Here is a 12,126-nt window from a genome sequence, read left to right as displayed (position 1 = left end):
TTCACAGATTGTGTTCATCTGAACCATTTTATTTTTATTTACCAAAGTACTGTACTTGGCTATTTGCAGTGTTTTCAAAACCAAATGTTTCTTTTTTGTGTGTTTTTAATCTTCCATACTTGGTGCAATAGAAGCTGCAAAGATGTGCCACTTTATCTATGAAATGGAGTTTTGTATACCAATAAATTCTAGTTTAAAAACTAGTTTAGTTTTTTTGACAGTGTTGACTACTTCTTGCTTCTTAAAACCCTCTATTATAAAGTGTTGGTCTTTGGTCCACTTTCTAACTTCATTCCTATTCAGTTTCATTTTCCTTTCCTACATCTCCTTGGTATTTTTATTTTTTTTTATTTTTTTTTTAAGATTTTATTTATTTAGTTGACAGAGAGAGATCACAAGTAGGCGGAGAGGCAGGCAGAGAGAGAGAGAGGAGGAAGCAGGCTCCCTGCTGAGGAGAGAGCCCGATGCGGGACTCGATCCCAGGACCCTGAGATCATGACCTGAGCTGAAGGCAGCGGCTTAACCCACTGAGCCACCCAGGCGCCCTCCTTGGTATTTTTAAAGAACTGTATTTTTGTGGGGCGCCTGGGTGACTCAGTCATCTGACTCGGTTTCTGCTCAGATCATGATCTCTGAGTTGTGAGATTGAGCCCCACATGAGGCTCCACATTCAGTGTGAAGTCTTCGTGAGGTTCTTTCTCCTCCCTCTTCCTCCCCTTCTACTCCTACCCCTGTTCATGTTCTCTCTCTCTTTCTCTCTCAATTAAATAAATAAAAACATTTTTAAGAAGGATTATACCTTTTATCTTTTTTCTTTGAAGTCAATTTCTTCCTTAGGACTTTATCACTGATGATTCCTAAAATTGCCCAGCCTAAATTTTATTTATTTTATGTCTTCAATAAATATTTCTCTGAGCCAATAGGCAAGATAGGTTCTATACCCCTTCAGAGTTTACAGTCTATTGGAGATGCAGAGAGGAAAACAGCCATGATTGTATTTAAGTTCTATGAAAATGAGGTATAAAATCCTATAAAAGCACATAAACAATCCTTACTTCCCCAGCATATTAAGATATTCAGGAAGGAAGGAGTCATCCAGAGGTGGCAGAAAAAAGAAAAGGTTGTGGTTGGGAGACCTGTTATATTGAGCAAATAAATACACTGAGCAAAAAAGTAAAAAATATTGAAGACAATGGAAGTCAGATTTCTCACTGTAGGAGAAAGTATTTACAAACATAAAAAAGAAGGAGGTTAAAAATAATCCTGAGGTTTTACTTTGGAATTTTACCTGTTGACTTGGTGCTGGGAAATAGGAATTTATGGCATGGGTATGTACCCTCCTCACACACACACAGATATACAGTTAGTCATAGATGTATATGTGTGTACATTCACAGATTTTTATTATTATAATTTTATTTTATTTTATTTTTTTTAGTGCAGCATCTACTGAGAGGGCCAAAAAGCAGTGTACCAATTTAAAATGAGCACTCTGAGAGCTCAGATCTTGATGTCTAAATGTGTCCTTCACTAGAGGGAATCAGGGCTCTGGGCCCTTTGGAGTAAAGTCTGTTTTCAGAGCCAGGCTAGAAAAAAATATGAGGTGAACTTGGAACTTTTGTCCAAGGAAGAAAATACTCAAAATATGATGGAGACGTGTCGAACGTCCATAAGGACTTGAAGAGCCTCCTGCTGGCCAAATCATGAATATTTGAATACTAAAATAAATGATAATAATAGATTACAACCTATTGATTGAAATAGGAAGGAAAGGTGGACAAAAAGTTGTTCCTTCAGTGGAATGCCAACTAAACCACATAAAATGATAGACAAGGAATATCTCCATTTTACAACTATCCTAGTGCTTAGGAGTTGTCAGTGGATGCTGGTGGGTAGATAATTGATTGACGAGGAATGGGATACTGACAATCTTGGAATAACTCTAATACTAAAAGTAGTTAATTACAGAGGGGAAAAGTAATGATCCCATGGTGTACAGACCTGATGAACACCAACACAATCAGATGAAAAAGGTTAACATACCCTGTCATGGGACGAGTGAGCATCATTTGCCTTTGAAGGAATTCACCAAGAAGAGCACAGCATCATTTCTTCAGGAATCTTTGTAAGAAAATAGGACCTGAGTTGGGGTCATGAAAAAGCATCAGAAGATCATCCTTTAGAATTGAAGACCCAGATTCTAAAACTGCTGAGGACATGACAGGGAGAGATGAAGGAATAATTCCTGCTTGGAGAAGGGTGAAGAAATACAATAACTAAATGCAACATGTGTTCCGTGAGATCCTGGCCATAGAAAGTAAAAAGAAACATGGTGGAGACAAATGGCAAATATGGTTGAGGTCTGTGGAGTGGATGGTAGCGTTGTATCAGAGTGGGTTTCCTGTCTTGAAGCATTGTGTTATGGTTTTGTACAGGAATATCCTTGTTTAGAGAACTGTATTCTGCAGTACTCAGAAGTGATGAGGCATAATGTCTACAGCTTGCTGTCAGGTGGTTCTGAAAAAGATTGATGATAACAAGTGCATATAGAGAGAAGGAGAAGGGGTGATTCAGGGGCAGATGTGGTAAAATGTTGACAGTTGGGCAATTGGTGTCAGAGTCTATGGGAATCCTTTGTACTGCTTGTGGAATTTTTTGTAAGCTGGAAAACATATATATATACACATAGTTGAAAACAAATGGGAGAACTTATCCCAGACTGGGTTTATATGGAAGAATTTTGCTAGGAACCGATCCCTAAACTGAGATCTTAAATATGTCAACAAGGGGCACAAAAAGATCTGTGAGTTCCTTAACATGAGATATTGTTTATTTTTGTTTACTTTTGTTTTGTTTTTAATGGTTGGCATTTAGATATTGATTTAATTCATGAATTGAAAAAACCTGAGGAAAGTTTAGTTTAGAATGTTAGGGGCAGCAGCAAGAAATAACCCTGGAAAGATAAGCAGGGAATGGATCATATACTAGTGTATGTACTCAGTGTGGTTTTAAGAAAAAAATTAAAGAATTACAAAAATGGCTTGAGAAATGGCAGTTCTCTACTGTATCCCAAGTGATGATGATTAAGAAAACAGTTCTGATCTGGATATATAAACTTTTCTTACTAAATTTCTTTTGAAATGTTTGAAATTTTTCACTAGGTAGACAAGATTTATTCTGCTTTAAGTTAAATTAGTGAATCTTACAGAAATTTTTGCCACTTGTCAGGATTATGTGTTCATGTGACTGGATACATGTTTGGTCCAGCTCTAAGTGCTGCTCAGATAACTGTTAGAAACTTGTGGTTCAGGACATATCTAGTATCACAGCCTTCATAAAATAAACCCTGTCTATTAATCACTCCACCTTTTTCACTTCTGGTTCTCTTTTTTTCCATTCAGCCAAATCAACTGAACTTAACTAGAGTATTATTTTTCTAAATGGTTTCTTAGGGAAAATGTAACAACAAAAAAAGTTTATTGGCCCCTTGGCATTTTAGTCCTGCTGCCATTGTAATGCCAAATGAGTAAAATAATCTGTAGAAAATAGAGAGATTACATTCAAGAAGCAAAATTCGTTATTTCAGTACCCATAGTAAGTTAATTTGAAGGTAAGGCATTGTACTTCTCAGATGAAAGAGGACAATTTTGCCTAGATTTTTGTTTCTAGGAAGTACTTATTTACAAAATTTAGCAAGGTAGAATCTTTTTAGAACTAAGAACTTACACTAGGTATGTAGAGCTATAAAATTTATAAATTAATGTGAAATATAAGAAATCTGGTGAAATACTATATGTATTCTATAATTATAGGAATTTTAAAGGAGAATTGCTAAAGCACTTATTTTGTAAATACTTAGAATATTTTTTTTGTTTTGTTTTACTAAATATCCTAGGCACTTGGAGGTGTCCCAGGAAGTCAGCCATTACTTCCAAGTGGAATGGACCCAACTCGACAACAAGGTGACTACTTTAAGTTAAAAGTGAAATTGATATGCAGAGACTCAAATAAATCTTTAATTTTTAGGGACAATTTTATTTGTATTAATCTTCCATAATTATACCAGTTACATTTTTATAGGTAATATGGCCAAATGAGTTATATATTCAGCTAACTCTTTTTTTTTTTTAAGATTTTTTTAATTTATTTTTTAAGGTGGGGGGAGCGAGAGAGAACACAGGTGGGAGGCTGGGAGAGGGAGAGCAAGAAGCAGGGAGTCTGACACTAGGCTCCATCCCAGGATCCTGACATCATGATCTGAGCTGAAGGCAGACGCTTAACACACTGAGCCATCGAGGCACTCCTCAGCTAACTCTTAATTATGCATGATATGATGATGGTGATCACATAGGAAACCGAAGTATCTTATGTATCTAAAAATCCATGTTTTAACTAATAACTGCTAAAACCTTTTATATAACTTCTAACAGGTGGGAATTAAAATGATTATTTCCTTTAGGATTTCTTATGCCTTTTTCAGATAGTTAGTACATTTGAAAGATGAGCAGGAGGAAAAGAGGATGCTAAGTAACCAATGACTTAATTAATTTAACAAAAATCAATAATCAGGACCTTCCAACAGAGCTATTTAGGTACCACAGATGTGTGCGGCTCTATTACACTATTCCGAGGTAAAAGGTACAGATGGTATGAGAGATACATTTCAGCACAAGTAGGAAGAAAAAATCAGTCTCAATGAATGGAGAATGTGGGCAAGTGGTCATAAGAGACAGAAAAGTAGCCATGGAAGCCAAGATGAAATGAAGTCCATGACCCAGTTCCCTTAGTAAATAAGGTTTAACACCAAGCAGAAAAGAGGCTACCACCTCCTGGTTTAGCACTCATTGCTAATATCTTCATACCTTTTTTTTTTTTTTTTTAAGGGCATCCAAATATGGGTGGGCCAATGCAGAGAATGACTCCTCCAAGAGGAATGGTGCCCTTAGGACCACAGGTAAATAATCAACACAAAAACTAGATGCTGAGTTTTTTGCCTTCATCTTATGCATAAACAAATGATATCATTCGCTGGCTTTTATTATATGCATTAGAGGCTTAATATAACAGTTATTAGGCTCTTGAGGACATAATATCTGTGACATGTCCAAACTGATGTAACAACAAACCATATTTTAACAGGTGCTATCACATATGCCTTTAGTACATTTGAAAAATTATATTGTGTAGAAATACATTAAAGGAATTACTATAAAAAGACAGCTATTAATTACTGTTTTGTTAACCAAGCTGAGGAAGTCTAAAAAAATGTATAGCAATTATTATAAAAGATAAGCATGAAAGTTAAATAAGTTAAATAAAACACGGTTGATATAAGATATGGAACAGAATAAACAACATAGAATATATTTCTATAAGTCGTTTAAAGAATGCCATTGATAGTTTCTTACCTACAACCATTTCTTCATAGAATATGAAAACAATAGCTATTTAGAAATAAACATTAAATGGGTCTTAGTGAACAAGCATAATCCTATCAGTCTATATCAGATGTTAGCCTACTTCTCTAAAAGTTTCCAAAAGTACACACTGAGATTGAATCTATCCTACCTGTTCATGACATTTTTCAATGTCGTATGCTATTACAGAATATCGTTTATTTTTGGTAAAACATTCTTTTGTCTCTCTTGGGAAAACTAAATGAGGTAAAAATTAATTTTATCATGTTATATTTCAAGGAAACTAATCCCAAATCTAGAATTTTAAATTTCTATCTTATGGCTCAGAGATTAATGTGTCGTAATGTTGATTAAAAGAGTGAATTAACTTATTTTCTTTATGCTTTCCAAGAATAGCTATATAAGTCCAGTTTTAGGAACTTGTTTCATGTATCTACTTTTAAAAAATTAAATTAGTATTTTGTTCTGTGCCCAAAGGAGTCAGAGAATTAATATCTAATACTGAGATAATGTGAGTTAGATCAGGGTGTTTCTAACCAACATAAAATATATATATATATATACACACATATATATCTTATTAAATAAAACATATATTTATATAACTATATTAAATAAAAAATATATGTATAGTTATATATATAACTATATTAAAACATGAAAGGCATTATAACCAAAATTTTCAGAGATACCATATTACATGAAAAAAAAACTCCAAATGTTAATGGACATGACATCATGTCATGAAAAAAATAATTTCTTTTATTTAGGCTCATTTATTTCTTACGTATTTTCTAAGATCTTATAAAACTCTGATTTAGATATTTAAATTATTTTTCCCTATGTCTACTCATGTTAGGGTCGATGACTTATGTGACCAACCTTCAGAAGTTATTGATAGCAATTAGAACTTATAAGATCTATAAGATATTCATTGACTGAATATATATTTTAGTCATTAATAAACTAAGCCAGTTTGGCTCTACATAACTTGAAAGATTTTTTCCCAAAGATTTTCATAATAGATACATATTAAAATATACATAAAAATGTGATGCCTATAATTTAGTTATCATTATTCATTCAGTTCATTGATTTTTAAGCTAGCTGCTCTCTAAGCTTTTGCCATCCCAAACCAATATTTTCAATACTTTTTAAAAACTAGTCTGAGTTAAGAGTCAGTTTTACGGTGTTTGAATGATATGCCAATGGTTATTTAAGCTTTATGAACACTTAGAACTCATTTGAAAATTCATAGATGGAAAGCATACTGCTCTTTATGTTTTATAAATATTTAGCTGTATGTTTATGTGTTTTGTGTTATAAGTAAATTACAATAGAAAGTACGAAAACGTGTTTCTGGTGCATAATCTCTTATTGATGAGTTTTAATACTGAAGTTTATCATGTAAGTTCTTTCTTTGTATTTTTGAACTCAAAAGATTAGTTTATTTCTGCCATTTGGATTAGTACCCTTGCTATATGTTTCTTCATAATTTGAGGGCAATAAGGTGTTTTGGTTTGAATTTACCTCAGAAGCCAGAACTACCTACAACAACTTCTTTAAATCACAGCATAGAAAATGTCAAATATTAAAGGAAACTCTACATACCATGTACTTAAATAAAAAAGGAATCATATTAATATGAATGGCAGATAAGTAAAACGTGAGGTAAAATAATTTGGATGAGGGTTTCTTATGAAATATTTACCTGTAACACCTGTATATGAAACATATGCATTATAAACTGTGAATTTTGTATAAAGGTTATCTGTGTTTCTTGAAAGATAATAAAAAAAATAATTCTCATAATAGATATTATAACCATACAGATGTAACCAAACAGAATGCATCTGCTTTTTTCTAGTTGAATTATAGAAATCATCTCTGGAATATTGTTTCCAGCTTTATATACAAACATAAAACACATCTCTTTTTTATCGTAGATATTATTTCCATAATTTTTTTAACCTTAAGACCAGTTTAATGGAGAAGAAAAATAATTATCTGTTGGAACAACCGAATTCCAAGAACAGAGAAATATATATATGTTCTGGTGATTCTTAGATAATGTTGATTTAGGCAAATGCACATTTAGATCATAGTAAACATGTGCTTGATACTTATTACATGAATGAAGAAATAAAAGTTTGCTCCAAATCTTGGCATATTTTTCTCACCCCTTTACCTGTTTTAAATTTAACTTTGGTGGTAATACACAATTACCTACTTAATCAAGAAAAATATCTTACTTAATACCATATTTGAAGACATTTTTCTATTTGCTTTTGTATGGATATACTTACCTTGCCTGTGTTCTTATGCTTGCCAGATTCCATATGATTAACAGAAAAATTCACCAAAACTATCCAATTAGTTTTAGTTCTTCCAAAAATCTGAAGGATAAATGAGTTATATACAAATAGGAACATACTATGATTTCCAAATCAAATACCTGGGGTGGAGATATGGTGAGATGAAAATATATGATAAGCTCTCATGTTAGAATTAACTGATTCTCTATTTTCAAATTTCAGATAGGTAGAATTCAGCTCAGTAAGGGGAAGAACTTTCTAGAAAGTAAACTGCCCAATCATGGAAAAACTCTTTATAAACTTTCCAAGCAGTATCTGAACAGTCATTTTGTCAGGAACATTGCATTGAGAAAGAGATTAAACCAGATGGAATTGTATAGCTGCCATCCGCTTTAAAATTCAGTGATTCTAAATTAGCTTTTTCCATTCTGCCTTTGTTGATACCACTCGGAAAGCCAGTTGTTATTCTTTCTTGTCTTCCTGTTTTCTTTTGCTTCAAATTATTCACAAAATGAAAATATTTTGTAAATCTATCAAATTATGTATTGGATAATTCCTTACTCATTTCCTGTGATACTAGAGCATTGGGTGTACCAAGAGGAGTAAAACAAATTCTACCTTCAAGGTACTTACTGTTCAGCAGGAGACACAAATACATAAAGAAAAGCTATTATGCAGTAAAAAAAAAAAATCTAGAGAAGAAATATGCATGCTCTGTCAGGGAATCAGTACATAAATAAGCATGTAATTCTGTGAGGGTTGAAGGCTCAAGGGAAGCTGATGAGAAGAGGACTCATTTAAGTTGGTCCCTTATTAATGGTGACAAGAAAGAGTTAGCAGCTACAACTTTTGATCACCAGATATCATGTTCTTAATGCACCAAGTACTATGATAGGTGTTTTATATGATTTTATTTTATCCTCCAACAAGCTTATAAAGGACATGGTATCACTTTGCCGATAAGGAAATGAAGTTTGAGTCGATCATTAAGAGAAGTATTGGCCCATGATCACACATATAGAAAGAGAGGCAGAGGAAATGGGGCTGTGGCAACAGAAGTTCAAACCAATGTCTTTCTATGTCCTGAGCTATAAAGAAAATTAATGTTTTCCTTGATAAAATGAAACAGATCTTCTAAGACCAAAAATGGAAGGAGACTTTTTTTTTGAAGCATTTCTATTATACCTTACCATCCAGATATTGTTTCCAATGGCTAATTTTCTTCTCAGAGACTTCTTGCTAACATTGCCGGTACCACTACCATGCTTCATCCAGAGGTTAAGGAACTAACTAATCTAACTAATGACTCAGCTGTGGATAGAAACCATTTTATCCCATAGCACATACAACTGGGATGTTTAAGTAAAAGTTCCCTAAAGAAAAAGTAAATAAACAATGAGAAGAACATGTAACTAAGTAATTTATTTATAAACTGTGACTTACACTCTAGAATTAACAAACTCATTGACTATTTCCTGTAGCACCTACTACACAGAAGGCCACGCCATGAGTTACCATGAGTGAAAAAGTGTCTTGCAGGTTTCTGAACCACAAGAAATCCATTAAGCTGGAGGGCATAGCTGGGAGTAGGGAAAGAAGGTAAAGGTTATAGGAAATGTATACAGGAAATACAGGCTAGGGCTGACCTCTGAATACCATCATAGAGCCATGCTGAGGATTAGGTTATTTGTGAGGCCGTATGGGGCATCATGGCTTTTAGGTGACATAAACAGGACTGACTTTTTGAATCATTGTTCTGGAGGCAGCATGAAGAATAGATGGGGAGCGGGAGAGGCCAAGTCAGAGAGACTAATGAAGACGGTACATAAGTCTTAGTAAGTTACAAGGAATAGTGATATGAAAGAAAGCACTATTCCAAGAGCTATTTCATAGGTCAAATCAAGAGACTTTGGTAACCGCCTGGAGGTTCTTAGCCTGGACTGTTGTTGTTTGGCAAGGGATGCCAAAGAACTGACTGAGGAAAGCAATATGAAGAACGCAGTTGTGAGAAGAGAACACTGAGTTTACTTTTAGATGTGTTGAGCATGAAGCAGTGGCCCAATGGAAACAATCCAATTGACATTCAACATGGGAGTTATCCAGGAGCTTAGCAGAGATGTTGTGACCAAATAGAAAACATTTGGGATTCCTAAATAGTTGCTGAACTAATGGTAGCAGATAAGATTACCCTTAAACATGAACTTATTTAAAAGAATGCTGTGGTTAGAACTTGGAGGAAAACAACATTTCAGGAGTTAGCAAAAGAAAAGGAGCCAGCAAAGGAAACGGGGAAAAAGGTGAGAAAAGTTGGCAGAATAGTGCTGTCAGAAAGCCAAGCATGAAAGCAGTTGATAGTGTCAAAATATATTAACATGACAATGTTAAAAAGCAATCTTTGGGCCCTAATGGAAACTAAAGTAAGCTAATATGATATGCATGTTAAAACATTAAAATGTTTTTCTCCTTTGAATGTATGTAAGAGATGCTGACAGAAGCCTGTTGCATGATATAATTCATGTATACATATTTTAAGTGCATTTTAGTTTTCATATATTGTTGTGTGTTTGTATATTCGTACATCTCTCTATGGGATATATTATTTTGTGAACAGAAGTTTACATTCAGCTTTCCTATGTTAGGTTCACCTGTTGGGTTTTTTTCCTTCAGCTTTTATGTAATTGTTCTGGGTCTGGCAATTTCAACATGCTGACTAATCATCTATTCTTTAAAAACAGAGTTTTGGATTTATAAAATGTTTTATTTGAAAAAGTTCACTGTTGTACAGATATTGGGAAATTCATAAGGATATGGTGAATATTCTAATTGCAACTATACCTTAATCGTTTAACATGCTCCAATGATCTTACATAGTCATGTAGTTTTTAAAAGACACAGACCAAAGTAATTATTAAGATAGAAGCAATAGTACAAGAGTGGATCCTTCAGAGAATGAATTGCACAGGCCTTATCCAATCAGGAGTTATGTAGGGAAATCATTAACCTGCTCTCCTTTCTTTCCCCCCTCCTCTTTGGTTTTGTTTTTTTGTTTTGTGGTAGTCTGACCCTTGGTTATCATTACAGAACTATGGAGGTGCAATGAGACCCCCCCTGAATGCTTTAGGTGGCCCCGGAATGCCTGGAATGAACATGTAAGCAAAATGCTATGTTATCCTGTTTAGTAAAGTATTCTATTTTCTGTCTTCTGAAGTCACACTAATTTGTAAGACAATTTAAGCACCTCAATTTCAGTGTAGTATAAAGTGAAACCAGAGAACATAAACTAAACATGAGCTGTAGAGTTTGCTACATTTTCACAACATATTGTTTTTCTGCCTTCTCTGCAGCTTATAATTTTTTCCATTTTCAAATGCCAAATGCCAACTTTTAGCCAGATTTTCATGTTTCATTTGTTTATCTAAAAATGAGTATTTTATAACTAAGCACATAGGCTCCATAGAGTCTATATAAAACTACAAAGAGAGGGGCGCCTGGGTGGCTCAGCGGTTAAGCATCTGCCTTCAACTCAGGTCATGATCCCAGGGTCCTGGGGTTGAGCCCGGCACTGGGCTCCCTGCCTGGCAGGAAGCCTGCTTCTCCCTCTCCCCCGCCCTCTGTTCTGTTCCCTCTCTCACTGCATCTCTCTGTCAAATAAATAAAATCTTTAAAAAAAAAAAAAAACAAATCCTACAAAGAGAAGCTGGTACCAAGACAATGATGTAACTCCCTAGAAGCAGACAATTGATATTAACTTCATTTTAATCATACACAGTAATTCCTAAAAGTTTTTTTTTTTTTTTTTTAAAGATTTATTTTATTTGACAGACAGAGATTACAAGTAGGCAGAGAGGCAGGCAGAGAGAGAGAGAGAGAGAGGAGGAAGCAGGCTCCCTGCTGAGCAGAGAGCCCGATGCAGGACTCGATCCCAGGACCCTGAGATCATGACCCGAGCTGAAGGCAGCGGCTTAACCCTCTAAGCCACCCAGGCGCCCCCCTAAAAGTTTTTAAATCCTACATAGAGTCCTTGCTTTGGCTTTGTTGGTATCACTCATAACCCACCAAGAATTCTCTTTGGTAGTGTCTTCTATATTAAAGAACTTTTCATATGATTGGATGAATTTTTGTTTGAAAATTAAGATGTGCTTGGATGAGGACTAAACTAACGGTTTTTTGGTTGTTTTGGTTTGTTATTTACTGAAAATATATTTCAAGCCCAAAGCCAATAGTTTTTTCTAGAGACCCAAAGTAATACTGTCAGTTAAGAGATTTTTATTTATTTTTCATTATCTAACTTGCCCTCAAAGTTCCACATATACCAGGTGCTTGCTCATGACTTCGATTAATTCACTAAAGGATCAATTCCATGATGTGGCCTAAAGAAAGCTTACCAGAAATAA

At 34.4% G+C, this 12,126-nt stretch overlaps 1 protein-coding gene across 5 annotated transcripts in view; it reads left to right on the top strand.

Moving 5' to 3' along the window:
• The window catches only part of SSBP2 (single stranded DNA binding protein 2), a 297,510-nt gene that overhangs the window by 243,118 nt on the left and 42,266 nt on the right, over positions 1 to 12,126 (top strand). For 3 of the 5 annotated variants that reach the window (XM_059175382.1, XM_059175380.1, XM_059175385.1), the window contains 3 exons: positions 3,896 to 3,962; positions 4,884 to 4,954; positions 10,790 to 10,881. In XM_059175382.1, coding sequence (XP_059031365.1) covers positions 3,896 to 3,962; positions 4,884 to 4,954; positions 10,790 to 10,881 — 230 coding nt within the window. The remainder of the gene's footprint in view (positions 1 to 3,895; positions 3,963 to 4,883; positions 4,955 to 10,789; positions 10,882 to 12,126) is intronic. The other 2 variants (XM_059175383.1, XM_059175381.1) reach the window with 1 other exon arrangement.

The sequence above is a fragment of the Mustela lutreola genome, chromosome 5, assembly GCF_030435805.1.
Source record: "Mustela lutreola isolate mMusLut2 chromosome 5, mMusLut2.pri, whole genome shotgun sequence".
NCBI lineage: Eukaryota > Metazoa > Chordata > Mammalia > Carnivora > Mustelidae > Mustela > Mustela lutreola.
Note: the sequence above shows the minus strand (reverse complement) of the source record. Positions and strands in the feature narration are given on the sequence as shown.